Here is a 27499-nt window from a genome sequence, read left to right on the forward strand (position 1 = left end):
TCAATATAGGTCTGATTGCAGCTTTACAGATTCTTGCTTTCGTGTCTTATTTTAGGTGTTTGTTCTTACAAATTGTAATTAAAATACTGTTATGTTAAACTTGAAATTATCATGCATGTGTTCCTTTCTTAAGTGATAACATCATTTAAGGAAAGCACTCTGCCGAAACCGCTGTAGTGATAATAATTTCTAATATGTATTATTCTTTGTTGAAATACTGAAAACAAAAGGTTTATGTTTTATTTTGTATACATTGTTTATTATTATTCGTCCGCTATAACTTTTCCCATGCGTCACGATTCATTTTCAAACAAATTAAGTCAAAACATAAAGTGAAACGTACGCCGATGCGTGTAACATATGGTATACAGTATAAAAAATGTATATATATATATATATATATATATATATATATATACATCGACGTCGTTTTACTTTATGTTTTGACTAAATTTGTTTGAAAATTAGTCGTGAGGCATGGGAAAAGTTATAGAGGACGAACAATATCAATATTTTGCTTAAGTCTAAAGCGCATTAATTTTTAAATAATAAATTAGAAATAATTATGTTTAATAGTCTCCTAATGATAGTTATTAAGAGAAATGGCATTATTGTTAGTAGTGAAGTAGCCAAAAGTATAGTATAGGATTATAAGTTGAGTAAAAAGCACTTGATTTTATCTAGAACTGAAATAAAATAATGATCACAGATACGAAAAAAGGTAAAAATCTTTACATATTTTTAAGCGGTTAGGCGCAAAATCTTGGTCCAATGCTATTTAAATGTATTCATTTTTTTACGAATACTAAGAAAACTAATAAGTATTTTTGAAAAATTTAAACGCATAATGAAAGACTACATCATTACCGCGGGCCAAAAGTCCCTGAAAACTAGTATGTCTAAGTTACAGGGATGAAAAAAAAGAGAAAATTTAGTGTGATTTTTAATTTCAAATAAACTTACGTGCATAGAAATCGGCCCACTTAATAATTTGGTCATTTTTGATGACTCATATTTCCAAAACCTGTTGGCCGAGTTAAGCAATTTTTTAAATATTATGTTCTAGCCTGATTCTTTAACAATATAGCTGTAATAATATTGTTGCTAAACAGGTACATTTTTATTGTATACCGGGTAGGGATGGCGGATTTTGACAAAACATCGGTTTTCGGTTATACCGGTTTTTTTGCTTACGGTTTAACCTGGCGGTTATAACCGGCAAAAAAAAACAGTTTTTAGAAAAACCGGTTTTCGGTTTTTTAATCCAATAGCTTACAAAGTTACATTTACAATACACTTTAGTTTGCGATACTCCATTCGACTCAATATCAATATGATCAAGATTAGTACTATCGAAAGAACATGTATTACTTTTAACACGTTTGTATATTTGTAGAATAGGTACATTTTAACTTATTTAATACTTCCTGTATGAGTGTATCGTTTTGAAAACGTAGCGAAATTCTTGGAGATTCGTATTCGTAATCAGTAATTCGATATTCATAGTCAGAGCATTATTTTTGGTAATCAGAAAAAGTCATTCACCCACTTTCAATGTCAAGAGTTAAGTGTGAAAAATAGATGATGTTTGCGTCTAATTCAACCAGATCACTTCTTATGTAAATATTATGATTACAAATACCTTTTCAAGTAAATATTATAATAAAACTTAATAATTGTTTCTGGCTGATGTGAGATTGCACTTTCAGTTTGCTTCTGTATTTTATAAAATAAAATAAAATTTGAATTATGGTTTTGTTTGGAATAATTACTTGAGAATAATAATTATGATTGGGATCCAAAATAATACCTAACCTAATCCTAATCACCGTAAAAACCTAATAACCGGTTTTTACTTTAAAAAGAAAAAATCGGTTATAACCGGGACAAAAAAACAACCGGTAAAACCGGTTATTGCGAAGTAAAAAAACCGGTTTTAGGTTTAAACCGGTAGGTTTTTCCCATCCCTAATACCGGGTGTACAAATCAAACTGTGTTTTTTTCTCAAAGTTCGCAACACCCTGTGGACTATTCTAGCATTTATAAAATACTAAAATTAAAACCCAACTACAGCCTCAGGTTTTTTTAACATTATGTTTTTCGGTTCATTCCCTTATGTCGGACAATAAAAAAGTTAGGTACTTTAACAACTAGCCTTGTTTTTCGGCAATACAGGGTGTTTTTAAATAAATATGGCAAACTTTAAGGGGTAATTCTGCATGAAAAATAATGACCTTTTGTTTCATAAACATATGTCCGCGAGCGCTCCGTTTTCGAGATACGGAGTGTTGAATTTTTTCTTACAAACTGACGATTTATTTATTGCTTTAAAACCGGTTGAGATATGCAAATGAAATTTGGTGGGTTTTAAGACGTAGTTATTGCACATTTTTTGACATACAATTAAGATTTTTATATTGACCATTGGCATGCGGGTAATATTATGGGTCATATTACCCGTATGAGCGCCAATGGTGAATATTAAATTCTTAATTTTGTGTCAAAAAATTGGCAATAACTATCTCTTAAAACCTACCAAATTTTATTTGCATATCTCAACTGGTTTTAGAGCAAAAAATAAATCGTTAGTTTGTAAGCAAAAATTAAACATCCCGTATCTCGGAAACGAAACATTTGCAAACATATGTTTATAAAACAAACTGTCATTATTTTTTCATGGAGAATTATCCCCTAAAGTTTGTCCCCCTTATTTAGAAACACCGTGTATTGATGAAGAACATGTCTAGTTGTTAAAGTACCTAACTTTTTTATTATCCAACATAAACGAATGAATCAAAAAACAGAATGTTAAGAAAACCTAAGGCTATAGTTGGGTTTTAATTTCAGTATTTTATAAATTCTAGAATATTCCACAGTGTGATGCGTACTTTGAGAAAAAACACAGTTTGATTCGTACAACCAGTTTACAATAAAAATTTACCTGTTTAGCAACAATATTATTACAACAATATTGCTAAAGAAGCAGGCTATAACGTACTAAAGAAATCACTTAAATCGGCCAACAGGTTTAGGAAATACGAGACATCAAAAATGAGCAAATTTTTAAGTGGGCCGATTTCTATGCACGTAAGTTTATTTTATTCAAAAGAAACATTTTGTTTATTATAAGGAACTTTAGGCCCTCGGTAATAATGTAATTTTCATTCTGCGTTCAAATTTTTTTAAAATATTTGTTAGTTTTCACAGAATTCAAAAAAAAATAAATGCATTTAAATAGCATTGGACCAAGATTTTGCGCCTTTTAAGAAACATCGCTTTTCTAATAAAATATTTTCCAATTTAATATCTTCTCCCTTCTTCATTCCATTTAAATTGCCTATTTAAACTTCATCTACCTCCATCAATGTTCAGACTATGATTCCACCTTTTTTGGGATCGGTCTATACTATATATCCGCCCCGTTAGCGATTTATCTAGAGCAATTCTCACCATTCTTCTGTCTTCCATTCTGTCTATAAGGTTATTCCAGTATTTTCCAGTTTAGAAGCTAACCGTTAATATCATTTATGCCACATGCGTTCCTTATGTTTTCACTTTTTTCCTATTTAGAAGACTCTTTCCAGCTATGCCACGAGGTAGTGTTATGTTGTTTCAAGCAGTCGTTTAGTGCTTGTTGTTAGCATAGTAAGTCGAGGAAAAGAAACTGAAAAAATGGAAAAACCTCGCAATTTTTTCGTCCAATATTGATTTGTACAACAATTTGGGATTAGGCTCATTTCACCCTCTAGTTCATTTTCTATATTTAGCCGTTGTGCGCTTTTGGTTTTTTAAGGGTGAAAACTACCCCTAATTTTAAAACATTATAAAACAACATTTTATACATTAATATCATGTTGATAAATATATTTATCAACATTTGGTTCTTATTAGTTTCATAATGACTGTTTTATGCTCTAAGATATAATATCATAATATTTCAACCCTTACAACCACCCTTGTTGGAGCTATTTATAAAATGTTGACTTGTCCTAAAAGAATAATTTCGGCTTGCATCGATTTACATAAAAATTTGAGATTAGGATCATCTCACCCTGTACTTCATATTCTATATCATGCTCAAGGGCGTTGATTATTTTTAGGGGTGTGAACTACCCCTTATTGTTTAAAATTGTATACAAACATTATAAACTTTATTATAAACTTTAATATGGGTAAAATTAGGTTTTGATTGGTTAAATAATGATTGTTTTATGCTAAAGGATGTAACATCATATTTCAACCCTTAAAAACCACCCTTAATAACATTGCAATTTTTATAAGTAGATAATTTAATAGATCTATACAGAAAAAAAAGCAGAATTAAAGAATTAAAAAAACATTTATTTACACAAAAATACAAATTTACAAATATGTAAAAATAGAAATATAAATAGTTTTTTAGTGATCTTCCAGTATTATATACATTGAAAATGCTCTCTATAAGCAAACTATTCGAATTTTTCGAAAAAAAATATTTGTTTTATAAACATAGCTCCTTTATTTTTGGCGATAAAAAGTTTCTCAAAAACTGTTGTGTAGGATTTTTGAACAGCTATAAGACTGTGTGAATTAAATTCCGTAATATCTCTTAGTTTTTAATTGGGGTGGGTTTATAGGGTTCGATAAGGGGTTGTTTGCTCGTGATTAGAGGTTTTAAACAGCTATATCTCGCTAACTGTTCACTTTAATGAAAATATATGCCCAAGAAAATTTTAGCTATGAAAAATGCTACAATTTAGTAGTGTATCATTTTTTTTTATCTCTAGTATTTTCGGAGATATTTTGAAGAAAATTGTGAAAAATACGAAATTGCAAAAAATCAATTTTTCTTTAAACCCCAATTTTTCTAAAAATAGGCCTTTTAAATAGGTCAAACTTCTTGGATATATTAATAATACAAATATAAAAGAAATTGGAAAAAAGACTAAGTTTTCACTCTAATGGCAAATAACATATCCCACCAGAATGAAAACAATGGGAACCTTCTCTGGTTACACCTCCGAGGCTTCTACAATTTACAAGCCATACGGATGCTGAGACTAAGGAAGATGAGGGAATTCTACAATTTACAATTCACGTCACATCTGCTCAGCGCGGTAAAGTTCCAACGAGACTGGTTCCCTTCATACTCCACACAGAGTAAATGTAAATCAAAAATGAATAACCATTTTCAATTTCGTTGCAAAACGAAAATACAGCCGAACCATATTCCAGTCCAATCAGAGAGTGCTGCAAGCACCTCTACCGGTTTCGAAACTTATTAGTCTCTCATCAGGAGGCACATATGCTGCTCTCCCTGATCCAACCAAAACAAACCCCAGCGTGCAGTCCCGAATTGCAACGAACGAAATGGCATAGATGCCCTAGCGGCAACTGCTAGCAAAAGACTAAGTTTTCACTCTAATGGCATATAACATATCCCACCAGAATGAAAACAATGGGAACCTTCTCTGGTTACACCTCCGAGGCTTCTACAATTTACAAGCCATACGGATGCTGAGACTAAGGAAGATGAGGGAATTCTACAATTTACAATTCACGTCACATCTGCTCAGCGCGGTAAAGTTCCAACGAGACTGGTTCCCTTCATACTCCACACAGAGTAAATGTAAATCAAAAATGAATAACCATTTTCAATTTCGTTGCAAAACGAAAATACAGCCGAACCATATTCCAGTCCAATCAGAGAGTGCTGCAAGCACCTCTACCGGTTTCGAAACTTATTAGTCTCTCATCAGGAGGCACATATGCTGCTCTCCCTGATCCAACCAAAACAAACCCCAGCGTGCAGTCCCGAATTGCAACGAACGAAATGGCATAGATGCCCTAGCGGCAACTGCTAGCAAAAGACTAAGTTTTCACTCTAATGGCATATAACATATCCCACCATGATGAGAGACTAATAAGTTTCGAAACCGGTAGAGGTGCTTGCAGCACTCTCTGATTGGACTGGAATATGGTTCGGCTGTATTTTCGTTTTGCAACGAAATTGAAAATGGTTATTCATTTTTGATTTACATTTACTCTGTGTGGAGTATGAAGGGAACCAGTCTCGTTGGAACTTTACCGCGCTGAGCAGATGTGACGTGAATTGTAAATTGTAGAATTCCCTCATCTTCCTTAGTCTCAGCATCCGTATGGCTTGTAAATTGTAGAAGCCTCGGAGGTGTAACCAGAGAAGGTTCCCATTGTTTTCATTCTGGTGGGATATGTTATATGCCATTAGAGTGAAAACTTAGTCTTTTGCTAGCAGTTGCCGCTAGGGCATCTATGCCATTTCGTTCGTTGCAATTCGGGACTGCACGCTGGGGTTTGTTTTGGTTGGATCAGGGAGAGCAGCATATGTGCCTCCTGATGAGAGACTAATAAGTTTCGAAACCGGTAGAGGTGCTTGCAGCACTCTCTGATTGGACTGGAATATGGTTCGGCTGTATTTTCGTTTTGCAACGAAATTGAAAATGGTTATTCATTTTTGATAAAAGAAATTACTGAAAGGTAAAGACCAACTTTTAATTAGAAGAGTAGTTACAGGGTTTATTCACTGATTTTTTCATAAAGAAAAGCAGGTACTGACCTTTTTTTGATCATAAGTTACTCAATTTTTATGCTAGAAACTTTTTGTTTCTCTTATTTTGAAAGCACTAATTGTATCCTTGAAAAAAGATTATTTAAGTTTTCCTCAAAAAATGCAAAATTGTCCCGTTATTTGGCTTTGGATATTTCAAATTATACATTCGACGAAAAAAGCTGACGTTTAACATGCCGTATCTCGGTTTTTATTGGTCGTAAAAATGAAATAGAAACATAAGTTGGTTTGTGCTACTAAAAGTCACAATTTCGATTGGAACAGTTTGTTTGATTAAATGCATATTTTTGGAGTTATTCTCAAAAAACTCTCTAAAAAAGTGGATTTTTTCGTCGAAAAACTGTTACTTTCAACCGCGAATAACTCGAAAAATATTAGTTTTACGAAGAAAATGTAAAAAACATTTTTTTCTTAGAAATACGTTTTACATCGATTAAACATGGTTAAAATTTAATAAAAAATTCCCACCACGAGATCGGGTGGCAACCACCCCCAAGGTTTTAGCGTACAGCGGCATGATATAGAAAATGATCCTTGGACTATTCCCTACCTTCTGTGAAAATTTCAAGTAAATCCATGCTGGACGAAAAAATTTCGAGCCAAAATGCTTCATTTCCTCGACTAATTCTCGTCAGCTATGTCGCGATATATCTCCATTTTTATTCTTTCAAGCAGTCTTTTGGTTTTTGTTGTTTCTGGTCTAGTCTCTGCGCTGAATGCCAATATAGCAGCTTGGTAGCTAATTTGACCATCATGGCAAACTGTACTTTGAAAACCATTGCTCTAAAAAGATTTATGGCTTGCTATCAGGCTTGGAAAACTTTGAGATGTGGATATTCCTCCAAATTCTAAAAATTCCATGGACTGACCATCTTAGAAACGTAGAAGTTTTAAGACGCATGAATTGAGAACTTGTTATAATTAAAAAAATGGAAAGCATAGTATCCACGACATTTCAGACAAGAGAGATTTGACTTCTTTCAACTAATAGACTTTCAACATGGTCATCATCTTCTTTATGTGTCATCTCTTCTAAGAAGGTCGGCAACCATCATGGCAATTCGTACTTTCGATACCGCTGCTCTAAAGAGATCAGCAGAAGTGCAGTTACACCAAGCTATCAAATTGTTGTTCAGGTTTCGTAACAGTGTGTTTTTCCGGGAGTGGGTTGTCAGCCCACTGCCCAACCTTCCTGCTTTATCCGGGCTTATGACCGGCAGTGGTGACTACTCGATCTATCTATTTGTCACCACAGGCGGAGTTCGACACTGAATCAAATATTTACAGTCAAACAGATCTTAAGAAAATCATGGGAACACGATACTGATGTTCACAACGTGTTTGTATACTTCAAACAGGCATACGACTCAGTCAAAAGGAACAAACTGTACTATATATTGGCTGAATTGGCAATACCACACAAGCTAATAAGACTCATTAAAGCCACAATGGATGAAACTCAGGCGTGTGTACGAATACAAAACCACCGGACCGACTTTTTCAAAATTTCGCAGGCACTAAAGCAGGGAGATGGGCTGGCCCCAAAATTGTTTAACCTGGCAATGGAGTATGCGGTTAGGCAAATGCAAACTGGACGAGGAAACCTACTGACCAACCGAACGGTTCAACTGGCCGCTTATGCCGATGATATTAATATTATAAGTAGAACATCAACAGGAGCACAGGAAACATACGCAGAGTTAATAACACAAACAAATTTGCTAGGTCTGGAAATTAACACAGAAAAAACAAAAATAATGACTCAGACGAGAAGAAATATAGTCCCATAAAACATTATACATGAAGATGACATTGAAACGGTTGGAAAGTTTACATACCTGGGAGTAGAAATATATGCCGACGGATCAGAAGATGGAGAAATACGGAAGAGAATAACGCGGGCAAACAGAGCTTATTTTGCCTTCTCTTATATATTTCGGTCTAAAAGTGTCCACCGAAATAAAAAGATGAGAATCTATAAAATAACATGCTATGGCAGTGAAGCCTGAGTCCTGAAAGAAACATCCAAAAACAAACTCGACACATTCGAAAGGAAAGTACTTAGGAGAATACTAGGACCTGTGAGGGAAAACGGAATCTTCAGAAGTCGATACAACAACGAGCTTTATCAACTTTATAAGGAAACGCCGCTGTCAGACTTCATTAGAATACAAAGATTGCAATGGGCCGGACATGTGATAAGAATGGGAGAGGATAGGCTACCAAAAAGAGCACTTAATGCTAGAATGCAGGGAAAGAGACTGGTTGTAAAGCCAAGAAAGCGCTGGGAAGTCACAGTAAACAGCGACGCACAAGCCCTTTTAGGAGTCCGTGTATGGAGAAGAGTAGTCACAGACAAGCAAGGGTGGAGGCAAAAAATAAACGAGGCCAAGGCTCAATTTGGGCTGTAGTGCCGTAGAAGAAGAAGATCAAATTGTTGTAACTAGGAGATACGTCTTCTTCCACGACTCCTTCCAACCTCTATTATTCCTTATATTATTAATTGCAAAAAGTTATAATGGTCGGCCCTCAACATGTCCCAGATATTGCAGTTTTCTAACTTTAATTGTATTTAAAATCTCCCTTTCTTTTCCCATTATTCTCAACATCTCGACATTCGTGACTCCATCCACCCAACTTATTCTTAATAACCTTCTATAGGTCCATGACCAACCTTTTTTTGTTACACGGATGATCAACGGGGGTAAAAAATGACCCCAAGTCACAAATGACCTGGAATGAATGTTTTCAGCATTTAAATCTTCATCTAACAATACATCCTCGTTTTCTGATACTATTTCATCTTCTACATTATCATAAAAATCGCTAGCAGTAACAATGTCCTGTAACTCAGTATCAGTAAGATATTTGCGGGCCATATCTTATATGAACACAAAACACTAAGAAACTATAATAATATACGCCAGGAAATAATAATAATGACTAACTGTAGCAGACAGGAATGTCATGATTCGTACATAATAGGCACCACAGTCTAAAAATAGATTTTGATAGCGCGCAGTGTAAAACTACTTGGAATTCCACATAATAGACGGTATTTTACTAAACGTCAACTTGAGAATATATTTTTTATTCGTAAAATATAGGGATTTTTTTTTATTTCAAAATATAAGGATATGTAGAATGGTATTAAAGTTAAATAAAAAAATAATGAGTTAAAAATTGAAAATACTTTTGAATTTATTAAAGAAAAACATAAGCTGGGGTCCAAATTTACCCCCCTTGGTCATCCGAAAGTTAATCTACAAGCCTCAACCCATAAAATAATACGGAGAACACGTAGCATCTCAGAAGTCTTATCTTTAATGGTCTAAGGGTTTCAACGTTTTCGAGAAAGTATTTTAAGACAGCTGATTCTTTAATATATTGTTCCCTATGCTTCCTCGAACACTGTACCGGCCATCTGGCTGCTGATACAGGTTGCGTTCATTACTGCGCAGCACACCGGTACAGGTAAATACAAAATCAGGGTGATTGATTAGTGTGATAAAGCTTAGTAGATCTGCTATAGTAATAGATAGCAATAAAATTTAACAACAAAAATTGTAGCCAACCTTGAGCTTCACATTACAAAATTAGTTAGACTGTTACAGGATGTTCGATAACATAGTGGCAGACCAAATTTTTGTTTTTTTTTTTTTAATGGAACACACTATATTTTATTTTATATTCGAAATCTTCTTAACCTCCCCATCACAAAAATATAAAGGTTTGTTATGTTATACAGGCTGTTTACAAAGTTATAACCAATGTTCTATGGAAATCGTAATAAGTTCAGCTCCCTGTATAAATAAAAATAAGCATAACAGCAATGGTTTTTTCGTGCCATATTGTTTTGTTGATTGTCAAAATTTATAAAAATGGTTGATCTCGCTAATTTTCTTTATATCGAATACTTCTTATTCTTGCAGTACCGTCTCCTATCGGAGTACCTATCCTACCGTCTCCTGTATTGAACTGCACCCATACCGCTCCCTTAAATTTCGCAACCAGGAAATCCTCCTACGTTCCACATTTCTCTTTCTTGAGATTTTTCCTTGGATTATGAGTTTTAGCAGAGAGTACTTTTCTCTTCTCATTATGTGGCCTAGATATTCCAGTTTTTTTTTTCAGTTTTTTCGTTTGTATGGTTTATATCGAATACAGGTCGAGTCAAAACGCAAGTACATTATTTTCTCAGTCATTTTAAATACATCACCCTAATTAATAACTGACTCTGAAAAATGAAAATATTTCGAAAACTAACAAATTTAAATATGGGAAATATTATACATAAATTAAATAAAAGTACGGTAACGGTACTTTTCGATAGTGATATAAAATACAGGGTGTTCCATTTAAAATTTCTGAGAAAAAATATACTTGCGTTTTGACTCACCCTGTATTCGATATAAAGAAAATTAGCAATATCAATAATTCTTAAAAATTTTCACAATCAACAAAAAACCATTGCTGTTGTGCTTATTTTTATTTATACATGAAGCTGAACTTGTTACGATTTTCATAGAAATTTGGTTATAACTTTGTAAAAGCCCTTATAACATAACAAACCAGGTATATTTTTGTGATGGGGAAGATAAGAGGATTTCGAATATAAAATAAAATATATGGTGTTCTATTTAAAAAAATAAAATTTTGGTCTGCCACTACGTTATCGAACACCCTGTAACATTCCAACTAATTTTGTAATCTGAAGCTCAAAGTTGTCTACAATTTTTGTTAATAACTTTTATTGCTATCTATTACTATAGCGGATCTACTGAGCTGTATCACACTAATCAATCACCCGGTATATTGAATTTAAAATTATTTTAAGACGAAAATTTTTTTTATTACTTTTTAAACCGCAAAAATTTCTGCCCATTTTAATTCATAGTTCTAATAATGTCTGTAAAAAAGTAATGACAAAAAAAGTGTGCTGCGCAGTAATGAACGCAACCTGTATCAGTAGCCAGATGGCCGGTACGGTGTTCGAGGAAGTATAGGGAATAATATATTAAAGGACGAGCTGCCTTAAAATACTTGTTCTTCCGACGTTGCTAGCTCTTGGTCCATAAAGAAATTGTAATATCCCTGCTACAAAATACTTTTTTCATGGTAGGGGACAAATATCCTGGGTACGTAAAATTAAGGATTGGGCTGGACTAGACCTTCAAAACCTAATAAGAAAAGCATAAGATGAAGATGAATTCACAGACGTCATCGCCAACCTCTACTAGAGACGGCACCTATAGAAGGAGAAGAAGAATTTTCTAAATCGTTGTATGCTCCATCCGCTTCTGAAACTTAGCTTCTCAGTCCTCTGGTAATATTTTATCTTTCCATACTTTATTCATTATTTCTAGTAGACTTTTCACTACCTTGTTGTCCCATGTTTTTTATTATTTCCACCGTTACTTTGTCAATTCCCGAAGCTTTTCTATATTTTAGCTGTCTTATAGTTTCTTGTAGTTCTTCTAATGTTATTGGTTCTTCTACATTTTCTTCAGGTGTTTCTTCTGGTTCAGTATTGGTTTCTGTATGGTTGTTATGGTTCAATAGTTCTCCAAAGTGTTCTTGTCATCTATTCATTTTTATTCTTAATATTGTGTACTTTTTGTTTGTTCTCTGTTCTTAATGTTTTTAGTGTTCTATAAAAGAGCTTTTGATTACTTTTACTGTCTTGTTCCATTTTATCACAAAATTTTGTCAATGTTTCCTTTTTAGCTGCAGTTACTAGTAGCTTTACTTTTCTTCTTTCATTTTTATAAATGTTGTAGTATTCGTTTGTTTTGTTTTGCAGATATTGTTTCCATGTTTTTTCTTAGCTTTTACTTGTGTTTTTATTTGTTCTGTTTACCAAGCTGTCTGTTTTTCGTGGGATTTGTTTTACTTATTCCTAATTTATAATACATTTGTTAAGTCCAAAATTGTCTTCAAGCTTATGACGTAAATTAAAAAAAAAGAGAATTGTATAGATTATGTTTCCCATATAAATGGGTCACACTCTATAATATTTATTAAAATTTTAAATGTAAATAAAAAACTCAAAAGTAATAATAAATATTAATTTATTGTCCCATAAATTTACAAATTTATAAATTTATAAATTTACCAGTAGTCACAGACTTTTTCGCATGTTGCACAACAGCTGCATGGGCGTTTTACGGGAATTTCGTCGTATCCACAACAAGGTTCTTCACATTGCTGGCAACTACAATCTGGTTCGTATGAAATACAGTCAGGACATCCATGCTGCCCAGGATATCTTCTCTCAACCTCGCAGGGTCCACAAGGTGTACATCCAGTATCGCAATATGGCATGCCAGCGAAAGCCATTGTGGTGAAAACTACAAAAAACACAAACACGAAGAATTTCATTTTGAAATCTGATCGAAGATTTTTCTGAGTTTTGTGTTTAATAAGATTATATAAAACTGCCTGACGTTTTGTTTGATTTGAGTGTTTAGTAAGATGGTATTTATATGATGTTTCTATCCATTAACAAGGCTGGAAAAGTTTTTAATCGGCACGTTCTGTGTATTGAAAATTACACGTGTTCTAAATATTTTTTTGATATTACTATTTTCATGTAAAAGTATCATTTAAAATAAGACCAATTTGTAACTAACATATTTATCTGCCACGGGTCCACGTGGTTGTCATTATTTACTCCTCGTGAAATCATTAGGTCTATCTCATCATTTAATTCTCTTGGTTTGTTCTTTGTCTAAATGTGTAATAGATTTTTTGAGCCATAACTTTGTGCTTTCTTCTTCGATTTTTCTATTCCAATTATTGTCCCCTGAATTTTATTTTTCTCTTAGCTCTTCTAGAGTTTGCTTAAGTATTCTTATTTTAGTTTTCATTCGTTTTGCTAGATGCATATAGTATATGATCATCACCGTCATCATCATCATCATCGTCGTCATTATCATCATTAGATTTAGTGCGGCAGATTCGTGCAAATATTATAAGAATTGTGCATTTAATTATAGAAGCATATAATTTGGACCACATATACTACACATCTAAAGGTTCAAAACTAGGAGGCCATCTCAGATTTTACCTGTTACAAAAATAGCAGGCATTCAAAATGGCGACGATACATATGTGACTAATAGCACGATAACTTTTAAACGAAATATCCGACTTCAGCCAAATTTGGTATACGGGTTCTTTTTTTGATGTATAAGATCGAGCTCCTGAACCGGAAGAATCGGTTTATCAGAAGTTGTGTTTTTCCTGATTTTTTATCTAAAAATATGTTGTTTTTTTTTTCAATTCTTTCACCCTGTATATATTTATTTTTCAAAAAGGTAATACCGGCATTGAAAAGAACGTAAAAATATTTTTTAGGAAATATTTTGAACTCTTTAGTTGTATTAATTACCATTTAATAAATGCATAACGTATCTTCACATGTAGGTACCTATGTGCGGCAGATTAGTGCAAATAATAATATAAGAATTACTGTGCATTTAATGGTAGAAGCATATAATTTGGACCACAGATAATACATATAAAAAGATTCCAATTTAAATATAAGGCCATCTCATATTTTGTCTTTTAGAAAAATGGCGGGGAGGGCATTCAAAATGAATCTGCCGCCCATAGGTGCAAGTGAACATATGTTATGCATTCATTAAATGGTAATTATAAATAACTAAAAATTTCAATATATTTCTAAAAAAATATATTTACTCTTTTCAATGGCGGTATTACCTTTTTGAAAAATTAATAAGTACAAGGTGAAAGAATTGAAAAAAACAACATATTTTTACATAACAAAAACAGTAAAAACACAACTTTTGGTAAACCGATTCTTCCGGTTCAAGACCTCGATCTTATTTATCAAAAAAAGAACCTTGATGAAAATTTTTTCTGAAATCGGACTCTTCGTTCAAAAGTTATCGTGCTATTAGTCATATATGTGTAGTCGCCATTTTGAATGACCGCCATTTTTGTAAAAGGAACAAAAACTGAGATGGCCTCATATCTAAATTTGAACCTTTATATGTGTAGTATATGTGGTCCAAATTATATGCTTCTACCATTAAATGCACACTAATTCTTATAATATATGCACGAATCTGCCGCACATAGGTATATGTGAAGATAAGTTATGCATTTATTAGATGGTAATTAACATAACTAAAAAGTTAAAAATATTTCCTAAAAGATATTTTACGCTCTTTTCGACGGCGGTATTAACTTTTTGAAAAATTAATGCATACAGAGTGAAAGAATTGAAAAAAAAACAATATATTCTTACATAAAAACCAGGAAAACACAACTTTAGGTAAACCGTTTCTTACTGCTCAAGGCCTCGACCTTATTCATCAAAACAGGAACCTATATACCAAATTTGGTTGAAGTCTGACGTCTCTTTCAAAAGTTATCGTCTTATTAGTCACATATGTATATAGTCCGTCCGATATAACTTTTCCCATGCGGTACGATTCATTTTCAATCAAATTAAGTCAAAACAGAAAGTGAAACGTACGCCGATGTGTGTAGTATATAGTATAGAGTATAAAAAATGTACATACACATCGACGTTCGTTTCAATTTATTTTTTGATTTAATTTGATTGAAAATGAATCGTACCGCATGGGAAAAGTTTTAGCGGACCGACATATAGTCGCCATTTAGAATGTTCGTCATTTTTGTAAAAGGAAAAATCTGAGATGGCCTCGTACCTAAATTTGAACCTTTATATGTGTAGAATACGTGGTCCAAATTATATACTTCTATCATTAAATGCACAATTGTTTCACATATCGGCTGCACTAATTTGCCTTTTTCCCTATGTGGGGCCAGTTTTGTCTAATTACATTTCCCTTAAGATTCTGTGCCTCTCTTAAACCATACCAATATTAATCTCCTCTACGGACATGTCCTGCCTAAGCGTCTCCCCAAGTCTTCTTTAGCTTTCAACTATTATACAATACATTTCTTCGAATTGGGTGAGTAACATCTCGACCAACTTAACATTACCAAGCCATCTTTACCTTTACTACCTAATTTTGGCATTAATTTGTGCCACCCTTCTTCTTCAAGTGCCATCTCCTCTAAGAAGGTCGGCAACCATCATGGCAATTTGCGCTTTCGATACCTTTGCTCTAATGAGATCAGCAGAAGTGCAGTTAAACCAATCTCTCAAATTGTTTAATTTCTTTAACGACTCCTTCTATCCTATATTCTTCCTTGTATTATTAATTGCAACAAGTTATACCGCTTGCCCCTTATGGCATGTCCCAGATATTGCAGCTTTATAACTTTCATTGCAGCTTCAAACTGCAGCTTCAAAACCAAATAAGAAGAAAAATGAGGGCGGCTAAAGAAACCTACTTCTCTGAAAAATGTAAAGAAATAGAATAACTGCAAAACACATATTATGACAATTTCAACCTACATAAAAAAGTCAAAGAACTAGCCGGATAGGAAATAGAAGAACCTCAAATATATTGCTCGACAAAAATGGAAATATTATAATGCATACAAAACGAAAACTACGACGATGGAAAGAGTATATCGAGGAAATATTTCATCACCAGAGAGAAGCTAGTACATCCGTAGATAGCCAAACGGGAGATGTAGGCCCAGAGATAACCAAATCAGAGGTTAGTCAGGCAATAAACTCTATGAAAACCAATAAATCTGCTGGTCCAGATGAATTGCCTAGCGAGCTGCTAAAGTTGGTCAACATGAAAAACCTGGACATAATAGTAGAACTGTTCAACTCTATCTATACTACAGGAATCATCCCTAGAGAAATGTTGACATCAGCCTTTGTGTGTTTGCCAAGGAAGGTGAATGCAAAAGAATGCAGTGACTACCGAACCATAAGCTTAATGTCACATACCTTGAAAATTCTATTGAAAATTATCCACGCCAGAATACACTCTAATCTGGAGCTGGATATTAGTGACACTCAATATGGGTTCCGCAATAGTGTGGGTACCAGAGAGGCATTATTCTCCTTCAACGTGCTGACACAGAGATGTTTGGATGTTAACGATCCTCTTTACGTCTGTTTTATAGACTACAATAAAGCGTTTGATAAAGTAAAACATGATCGACTCATGGAAATCCTAAAAAATAAAAACCTAGATAAAAGAGATTTAAGACTAATAACACACCTCTATTACAATCAGCGAGCAATAGTAAGAATTGAAAAAGAAACATCTGAAGAAATGGAAATAAAGAGAGGAGTCAGGCAAGGCTGCATACTATCACCTCTATTATTTAACGCTTGTTCTGAAGCGGTAATGCGAGAAACTCTGGAAAATGAAACAGTCGGCATAAGAGTAAATGGAGTCTTAGTTAACAACATCAGATATGCAGATGATACAGTAATAATAGCCGATAGTTTACAAGACCTGCAAAGATTCATGAGTAAAATAGTAAGGTGTAGTAGGGAGTACGGACTCTCTCTCAATATCAAAAAGACGAAGTTTATGAAAATTAGTAAAAACAACCATAATACTAACGAAATCTTGATAGTAGAGTGCCAGCAGATCGAAAGAGTAAAAAAGTACACTTACCTAGGAACACTTATAACAGAAAATGACTACACTGCAGAAATAAAAGTCAGAATCGAAAAAGCACGTTCTAATTTTATAAAAATGAAAAAGGTCCTATGTAGCAAAGATTTAACATTAACTCTTAAAGTACGCCTAACAAAATGTTACGTCCACAGTGTTCTATACTATGGAGTATAGTCATGGACGTTGGGTGTAGAGACAATGAGACGAATTAACGTCTTTGAAATGTGGAACTATAGAAGAATTATGAGGGTTTCCTGGGTAGATAGAGTTGCAAACAATGAAGTACTGAGAAGAATAGGTAAAGATAAGGAAGTTGAACTTACAATTAAATAAAAGAAGCTACAGTATCTCGGACATGTGATGCGGGGCGAGAAGTATGGCATCCTACGCCTCATGATGCAGGGAAAGATAGATGGCAGAAGAAGCATCGGAAGAAGACATGGTTGAAAAACCTGAGAGAATGGTTTGGATGCAGCTCAAAACAACTATTTAGAGCTACTGCCTCAAAAATTAAAATAGCTATGATGATTGCCAACCTCCGTACCGGAGATGGCACCTGAAAAAGAAGAAGAAATTTCATTGTATTTAAAACCTCTATTCCTTTTCCCATTCTTCTAAACACCTCGACATTCGTGACTCTATCCACCCAACTTATTCTTAATATCCTTCTGTAGGCCCATAACTCGAACACTTCTAATCTGTTCGAAACATCTTTCTTTAATGTCCAAGCCTCCAAACGATAAACTAATACGGAGGACACATAGCGTCTTAGAAGTCTCATTTTTAAAGAAATTGTAATATCCCTGCTACAGAATACATTTTTCAGTTTGTTGAAAGATTTTCTTGCCTGACCTGTTCTTGCTTTAGTCTCTTCTGTGTATTCATTATTTTCATTAACTATTGTATTCAGATATTTATATTTCTTTAGGGTAGTCAATGAGGGTATTTGGCTCCGAATTCCATCCTACTACCTACATCGATGGATTTGATATTTTCACAGTAAGTAGGGAATAGATCAAGAAACAAAGTCTACCCTACGCCGATGTGCGCTTTTATCTTGGGAGTGGTTCCCACCCCTTCTCGGGGGTGAAAAATGTTTTGGTTAAAATAGCCACGGAATAGGCTAGAGAACCTAATTTTAAGCAAAAACTGTTCTATAATTATTATAATTATAATTATTTTTATGACTATTTTTTGTATTATATAAAAATAATTATTTTTGAGAAATCGATACATACTTTTTAAGTTATTCGTGGTTGAAAATTGGCCATTTTCATTGAAAAATGACACCTTTTCGGAAGGATTTTTGCGAATACCTTAAAAACTGTGCATCTAACAAAAAAACTATATAAAATATTTCTGTAGGTTATAAAAAAACAAAGAGATTCGTTTCTTCATAAATCTTTTAGCTAAAATACAAAGAGGGATATAGTAGGTAAGAAGAGTTTGTTTTTTTGCTGCATGCTCAAATAGGTGTATTCAACTTGAAATAACAGAGAAACTGTCGATTTTAGGTGTATAATGATACTAATAACTTTTGTAGTGCTTGGAAAGACCTTCTGTGTAGAAAGTGTTATTTCTATGCTCAAAAAGTTGGACTAGATTAAAATGAATGGTTTTTGAAAAAAATAAGATCAAATTATAGAGCGCATTTTTAAATTTTCTTATAAATCTTCCTTTTCCTCCATGTAACTCGAAAAAGATAAGAGATACGAAAAAAAGATGCCACACAAAAATATAGGGCTTTTTAATGTAAGAATTTCGTTTTTATTTTTCATTACTCTATCTTATCATTCTCAAGTTACATGGAGGAAAAGAAGAGTTTTAAGAAAATTTAAAAATGCTCTCTATAATTTGATCTTTTTTTTTTCAAAAACCATTCATTTTAAACCCGTCCAACTTTTTGAACATAGAAATAACACTATAATAAAAGGTATTGTGGAAGAAAAACGATGCATTTACATTTGGGTGGATGTGGGTTAAAATTACTTCTCATTTTTTCTTAAAATACATCATTTATCAATTTTGTTTGCAGCATATCTTGCTTAGTTTTAACGTCATGGACCTTTAATATAGCTCATTTTAAAAGTCATTTCAAGCACTACAAAAGGTATTACTAGCATTATACACCTAAAATCTACTTTTCCTCTGTTATTTCAAGTTGAATACACCAATTTGAGAATGTACCAAAAAACAAACTATTTTCACCTACCATATCTCTCTTTGTATTATAACTAGAAGATTTTTGAAGGCAAGTGTCTCTTTGTTTTTTATAACCTACAAAAATGTTTAATATAGTGTTTTTAGTTAGATGCATAGTTTTTAAGGTATTCGCAAAAAACCGTTCGAAAAGGTAATATGTTTCAATGAAAATGGCCAATTTTCAATCACGAATATCTCAAAAAGTATAGAGTTTCAAAAAAAAAATATGAAACAGTTTTTGCTTAGAATTAGGTTCTCAATTGAATTCCGTGGTAATTTTAACCAAAAAAATTTCCATCCCTAAGAAGGGGTGGGAAGCACCCCCAAGATAAAAGCACACATCGGCATAGGGTAGACTTTGAATTAGGAGATAAGTAGAGGCTAGGGCCAAAATTTCACTAAAATCCATGCAGTAGGATAGAATTCGGAGGTAATATCCTCTTCTTGCTCCCATTGACTAGCGTAATGTTTTATAATTCGTTCTCCATGTACGGTTATGCTTTCTTGGTGCTGTTGGGCTTTTGTTATTACTATAAATTGGGCCTTTTTTGTATTTAGGGACAGTCCGTTTTCTTCAACTTCTACCACTTTGTCAACCATTTGTTGTAAATTTTTAAGACATTCCTCTAATAAAATAGTGTCGGCAAACCATATATTATTGATTGGTCGACCATTTACTTTTGTTCCCATAGTTTTTTTCTGTTTCTGGAAGCCATCTGTTCTGAACCGGTATAGTACTGCAGCCACTTGGCTTATTGTACATCTTCCATTTGTTTATGAAACCCATTCCAGAATTCTGGAACACTGTACCAGCTTGTAGAGGTCTGGTGGGTGGGTGCCATAAACAATTTGGAGTCACTTCGATGTCTCCGAAAAGTGTTTGCCGCCTCCGATCCAATGCCTCACAGTCATACAAGATAGGGTTGACTGTTTCAGGTTGTCTGTTACAGAGTCTGCAGCTCAAGTCTCCATGAAACAGTCCCATTGTATGCAGATGACCCTTAACTGGCGCATGTCCAGTGAGGAAAGGAGTGTCCTCCTTGTTTTCAGCAGTAATTCAGCCCTACTGGCACATATCCGTCCGATATACATCTTGCCATGTGTTTGACCGGGTATACTCTCCTAGTGTGAGTTGTGTTGGCTTGGGATCCAGGTTTTTTTTTGTTCGCGAACGGTGCTTTTTGGCACTCCAACGGCCGTCTCTGGACCCATAGTGCAGGCCTTGGAAGCACTTGAGTATGCAAAAACTGTTGTTGCTAAGTAAAAAAGTTCTTCTAATAATTTATTTAACCTGACTCATTTATGTTAGCAATTCAGACGTATATTATACATTTTAAAGTAGAAGACTTTAAAATCATATCGCCAATATTGATGAGTTGCGTCCCTGGGACGACTTTACTAAAAGATAGTTCATTCGATTAAGTGAAATCAATCCCAACTCAAGAATATCCGTCACAAAAAAATCATAGCATGTGATCTGTCTTTAAAAAGACAACCAAATGCAACGATGACAGGAAAATTCTCGCGTTATAAATTCCATAGTAAATCACGAGGGAAAACCAGGAAAAACCTCGTAATACTCTCTCGACATCGTAAGTATTTGGTCTTAGATTTAATTTACTTTCAAAAAACTAAGACCAAATTCTGACTTTAATATGTTTAAATTATAAATAATATTAATAATACATAGATATACAATAAGTAATACTAAAATATAAAATTTGTACTAACTCGATATGTTATTGACTTACTAATCGTGGTATTTTCTTTCTATTGACTTCCTCTTTCAGTATGGGTAACCACATCTTACTGCATTCTAATTAGGAATCTAATAAGTAATTTGCGACACACACACACACACACACACACACACACACACCACACACACACACAAACACACACACACACACACACACACACACACACACACACACACACACACACACACACACACACACACACACACACACACACACACACACACACACACACACACACACACACACACACACACACACACACACACACACACACACACACACACACACACACACACACACACACACACACACACACACACACACACACACACACACACACACACACACACACACACACACACACACACACACACACACACACACACACACACACACACACACACACACACACACACACACACACACACACACACACACACACACACACACACACACACACACACACACACACACACACACACACACACACACACACACACACACACACACACACACACACACACACACACACACACACACACACACACACACACACACACACACACACACACACACACACACACACACACACACACACACACACACACACACACACACACACACACACACACACACACACACACACACACACACACACACACACACACACACACACACACACACACACACACACACACACACACACACACACACACACACACACACACACACACACACACACACACACACACACACACACACACACACACACACACACACACACACACACACACACACACACACACACACACACACACACACACACACACACACACACACACACACACACACACACACACACACACACACACACACACACACACACACACACACACACACACACACACACACACACACACACACACACACACACACACACACACACACACACACACACACACACACACACACACACACACACACACACACACACACACACACACACACACACACACACACACACACACACACACACACACACACACACACACACACACACACACACACACACACACACACACACACACACACACACACACACACACACACACACACACACACACACACACACACACACACACACACACACACACACACACACACACACACACACACACACACACACACACACACACACACACACACACACACACACACACACACACACACACACACACACACACACACACACACACACACACACACACACACACACACACACACACACACACACACACACACACACACACACACACACACACACACACACACACACACACACACACACACACACACACACACACACACACACACACACACACACACACACACACACACACACACACACACACACACACACACACACACACACACACACACACAAAATTTACAATGGAAAAGGAATATAATAACACTCTACCTTTCCTCGATGTTTTAGTATCAAAGAAGGATACTGGATATGAGACTCAAGTATATAGAAAACCAACACACACCAACAGATATCTCAATTAAAAATCAAATCACAACATCAACGTTAAGAAGGGAATCATTAAATCCTTATATGATAGAGCCAAAATTACTTGTTCTAACGAAAATTCATTGTTAGAAGAAAAACAATTGTTAACATCTCTTTTATTAAAAAATGATTATCCTTTATCATTTATAAATAAGGAAATGTCAAGACTGGATCGAACACAACAGAACAACGTAAAACAGGATCCTATAACATCCACAAGAAATAATACGAGGAAAATATCAATACCATATATAAAAGGACTATCCGAGAAACTTAAAACAATAGGAAATAAATTCAACATTTCAACAACATTCAAAACAACAAACACATTGAGATCTTTTCTATCTAAAACTAAACCTAAGAATGAGCAAGAAAGAACAAAGTATTGTATTTATAAAATACCTTGTGAATGCGAAAAATTTTATTTAGGTGAAACGTCAAGACCATTAAACTTTAGAATAAGTGAACATCAGTCTTATATTAAAAATAGAGAATTTGATAGATCAAATTCAAATTCAAAATTCAAATAGGTGGAGAGATTCAAGTATAGTCCTGAAAGAATTAGATAGTAAAAAGAGAAAAATCAAAGAAGCGGCTCTAATTATGCTAAATGAAACCAATTGTGTCGCAAATTCCTCGGTAGAATGCAGTAAGATGTGGTTACCCATACTGAAAGAGGAAGTCAATAGAAAGAAAATACCACAAATAGTAAGTCAATAACATATCGAGTTAGTACAAATTTTATATTTTAGTATTACTTATTGTATATCTATGTATATCCAGATTTAACCATACGGCTCACACTCCCTCTAAGGGGAAAATTGACTCATCCCAGATACCTACGGTATCAAAAGGATTGAGCTCTGGTGGGACTCTTTCCGTGTTATCGAGCCCTAGGTGACTTGGAATGCAGGTGTATCTCCCAAAAATTTTCGAACACTTCTGGCCGTCCGAGTAGTAGAGCTTTCTGCATGGTCTTATAAAGATGTTCATTGAGACCCAGCTTTTTATGCTTTCGAGGACGGTCTTCGGAATGACTCCAGTAGTAGATATAATAATCGGTATTGTCTGGGTACTTTGCATTCTCCATTGTCTCCGTATTTGAATTTCCAGATCTCTATACTTGGCGATCTTTTCAGTAAATTTACTACGTAGATTATTTTTGTTAGGTATCGCCACATCAATTAGTGTTGTTTGTCTTGTTAATTTATTAACTTGTAACGTTACGAACGTCACATATTTGCTATTTTATTTTCAAATAATTATTTTATTCTATTTTCTTTAATAATTCTTTAATAATAATCCTCTTCTATTTGTTTTACCTTTTTTCCCGTTAAAAATTGGTTGGCGCCCTCTTTCGGTATTTATAGGCATATCTCAACATTCTTGTTCTATCTCAGAATTCACATTCTTATTCAATCGTTCTGTGGTTCATGACAGTGACTTCGCACTGTCATAGCCACCTTTGCACTGTCGTCTCTCGTTTCAAATTTTAAGCCCCCACTCACGAACTCTGTCAATGTCAAGTCAAACCCTTTCTCTTTGTCAAAATGAAGAATATTTTTTCATTAAATTCTAAAATCTACTTAAGGCAATGTCTGGCCTCATAGCCACATTTTCAAACAGACGTTCTTAATTGGGGTAAGTGTTTAAATATAAATGTACACATTTTTCTAAGCCTATATCCGTAATCTTTTTTATGTTCCTATCTAACCTTACTTTTCGTACTTTTTATTGTTGTACCACATGGTAAAATTTTTATATTATCTATTATCTTCATATGTGTGTAGTAATCCACAACTATTTAACTACTAACATTATTTAATACTATTCATTTTGTATAACCTTGCCTTTCTGCAACATTTCTGGATTATTTCTTGGAATGGCAAGGATATCTTTCATTTATTCTTGGTGTCTAATGTACCTGTATGTATTCTAGTTTTCTGGACATATTGCAAAAACTGATCAACCCTTCACCTCGTGGGAGACTCCCCGAAACTGGAGCCCCTAATGTCGCCGGCGATACATCAATGCAGCAGTAACTAGACTCCTAACAACCATCCAACACCTGTAGGCCTGGTGGCCAGAACATCCACGTCGCCAGAGCCCGTTGCAGAACAACAGCAAGACACCAAGAACCCGCAGACAGATACCAAGTGCCATCGATAAGTATAATCTCTGATCTGTAAAGTTTCGGCAAGGTCTTGTAAATTATTTTTTTTGATACTTTAATTATGTCTTTTATGAAAAATAAACATGATTAGTTAAATATTATTGTTTTATTTGCTCCATTCTGCATTTTCATTGTTCATGTTTTTGATTAGGACAAGGTGGACTCACAACTTGGGAGATTGAGCTAGTCTAGGGTAGACGATAGCTATCATAGTTGATTGAAATATTATTCTCGAGTATTTTTTCAATTATCTGGGGTAGTTTATCGCCTCACTTTTGGCGCCCAACTTGAATTGTCTTACTTAAAGATTTGAGCTGTGGATTTGTAGTTCGGTAGCAAATAATAAAGCATTAATAAATACTGTTTTAATATTATATTCATGTTTTGCAGTACATCTTAGTATTTGCAAATTTTTGATACTTTTTGAGCATTTTCTATATATTTAACCATTTTTCAAATGTTTGGGGTAAAGAGTATTACCATTTTTATAATATATCTTATATTTCAGCATATTTAATTTGCATTTAATACATTGTTGCTTTTTTACATAATTTTTTTTCCTCATTCTTATAATGGTACTTTTATAGTGAGTTAAATGGTCTGTTCTTTTTTTCAACTTAACCAGTTTTTGTGGATAGTGTACTTTTAATTCTTTCTTTGATTTTTATTAAATTTTTTTTCTCTTCAACATGAAACCTGCACATCTTACCACAAATGAATTGACATATGAGCTTCACATTAGAGATGTCTCTGCTCCTGATGATATTGAAGAAAAACGTACAGTTCTTACTGGTCTTCTTTCTCAGGAGACTAGTAGCCACAGTTTTTCAGATATTTCGGTCCCTTTGTCTTTTGAGGTTGATTATAAACAAGCTTTAGCCTCTTATACTGAACTTCAGATTCTCATATCTGAATTTACAGGAACAAAGTCTGATATTCTATATAAAACCTTCAATTCTCGTCTCCAACATTTGTCTGGTAGGATTTCTCGTTTGCGGTCATCTTCCGCAGAGGAAGAAAAGTTGAAGAAAGCTATCCGCTTTAATTTGTTAAAGTTAGAAGGTACTTTGTGTAACATTGTAGAACAACCTGATCTTCTAGACCAACCCATGACATCTACTAGAGTTAATCTTAATTGTTCGGAATCTTCAATATCACCTTCCAAGCCTGTTCCCGTGTATAAATGGGGTATCAAAAAATTTTCTGGTAAACAACCTTTAATCCCTTTTCTGGAACAGATTGAAATTTTTAAATTTTCAAGGAACTGCACAGATGAAGATTTATTCATCTCTGCATGTGATTTGTTTGAAGGTGCTGCTTTTACTTGGTGGCATAATAATTTCTCTCAAAAGAAATTTCATTCATGGGCTGATCTAGTTACTTCTTTAAAAGAAACTTATTTACCTTATAACTATGAAAGAGATTTATGGGAACAAATACGTTCCACAAAACAGTTTTCACGACAACCAGTTTCTGCATATATTTCCCATATGGAATCTTTGATGCTCCGGTCGTCCAAATCTATTTCGGATATTGAAAAGGTGGATGAAATTATCAATGGACTTCTTCCTGAATATGTTAAAGCTCTTGCTTTCCAAGATGTTAAGTCAGTTGCTGAGCTTACAAAGTATTGTAAGAAGTTTGAATCTGCTTTGGCAATTTCCTCACAGAATCCCTTCGTTCAACCCCAACTTGTTGGAATTGTGATGTGAAAGGACACAATTTCCATGTCTGTAGAAAACCCAAGAGAACGTTTTGTTTCGGTTGTGGCTCGAAGGATGTAACTATTGCGGAATGCATGAGGTGCTCAAAAAACGACCAGCGAGGACACGCTTCGACAGACAGCATGCCTCAAAGCAGTCAAACGTCTGTCCCAGGAACATCGAGCAAAGGCAAGAATATTCCGGGAAAAACTTTTCAAAAAGGGTCGAACAAAAATCTGTAAACATTTCTAAACCACTTCCATCTAAATCTACTTCTACTTTTTCTTCAGTACAATCTGAAATTTTACCTTCTTCTAGTACTTCTGTTTCTTCTAGTGATTTATCTAACTCAAAAGTACATTTCAATTCCGGTCCTTTATTAGATATTCATAATAATGATAATTAAAGACTGGATTATATGCAAAATGCATATGCATATATATGCTGCATATTTCTCATGTTTTTCATAAATGCATATGCCTTGCATATTTGGAGATTTAAGAGCATATAAATGCATATTTTGATGGGAATTTACTCTACCCCATTTAAAAATAAGGTATATATTAGTAACATCAACATCCATTAAAATAAAATGTGAAAGTAAATATTTTGCTGTTAAGCTCCTTTGTTGTTGTACCCATAAACATAATGGGCGTTATTTATAGCTGCAGGTATCATTATCCGGATATTTAAGATTTATAGACTTCTCAGAATTTACAAATTACCTAAGTAAATACCGATTATATTTTGAATAACATTACAAATATTACCTGTACTTTCTGCTGGTGTCGGCCAACTATGAATTATTCTGGGAAAACCAACCAAAACGAAATTTTAAGGCAGCGTTGCCAATTTAGCTTATTTTATGCTAGATTTGGCATATTTTTGTGTTGTTTAGCTTATTTATTTCTTGTTTAGCATATAGCATATTTTCTAGCATATTAAA

At 34.4% G+C, this 27499-nt stretch overlaps 1 protein-coding gene across 1 annotated transcript; it reads left to right on the forward strand.

Moving 5' to 3' along the window:
• The first annotated feature begins 23930 nt into the window (after nucleotides 1-23930).
• On the forward strand, nucleotides 23931-26881 carry LOC114333202 (uncharacterized). Its single transcript, XM_050643721.1, has 2 exons — nucleotides 23931-24318; nucleotides 24617-26881. Exon 2 carries the CDS (start codon nucleotides 25540-25542, stop codon nucleotides 26560-26562), a length of 1023 nt encoding a protein of 340 aa, XP_050499678.1. The 5' UTR covers nucleotides 23931-24318; nucleotides 24617-25539; the 3' UTR covers nucleotides 26563-26881.
• Nucleotides 26882-27499: the final 618 nt, after the last annotated feature.

The sequence above is a fragment of the Diabrotica virgifera genome, chromosome 1 (assembly GCF_917563875.1).
Source record: "Diabrotica virgifera virgifera chromosome 1, PGI_DIABVI_V3a".
NCBI classification, from domain to species: Eukaryota; Metazoa; Arthropoda; class Insecta; order Coleoptera; family Chrysomelidae; genus Diabrotica; species Diabrotica virgifera.

Excerpts from the sequence above, each read along its gene's own strand:
- LOC114333202 (XM_050643721.1), top strand. The coding sequence starts at position 25,540 with ATGAAACCTGCACATCTTACCACAAATGAATTGACATATGAGCTTCAC.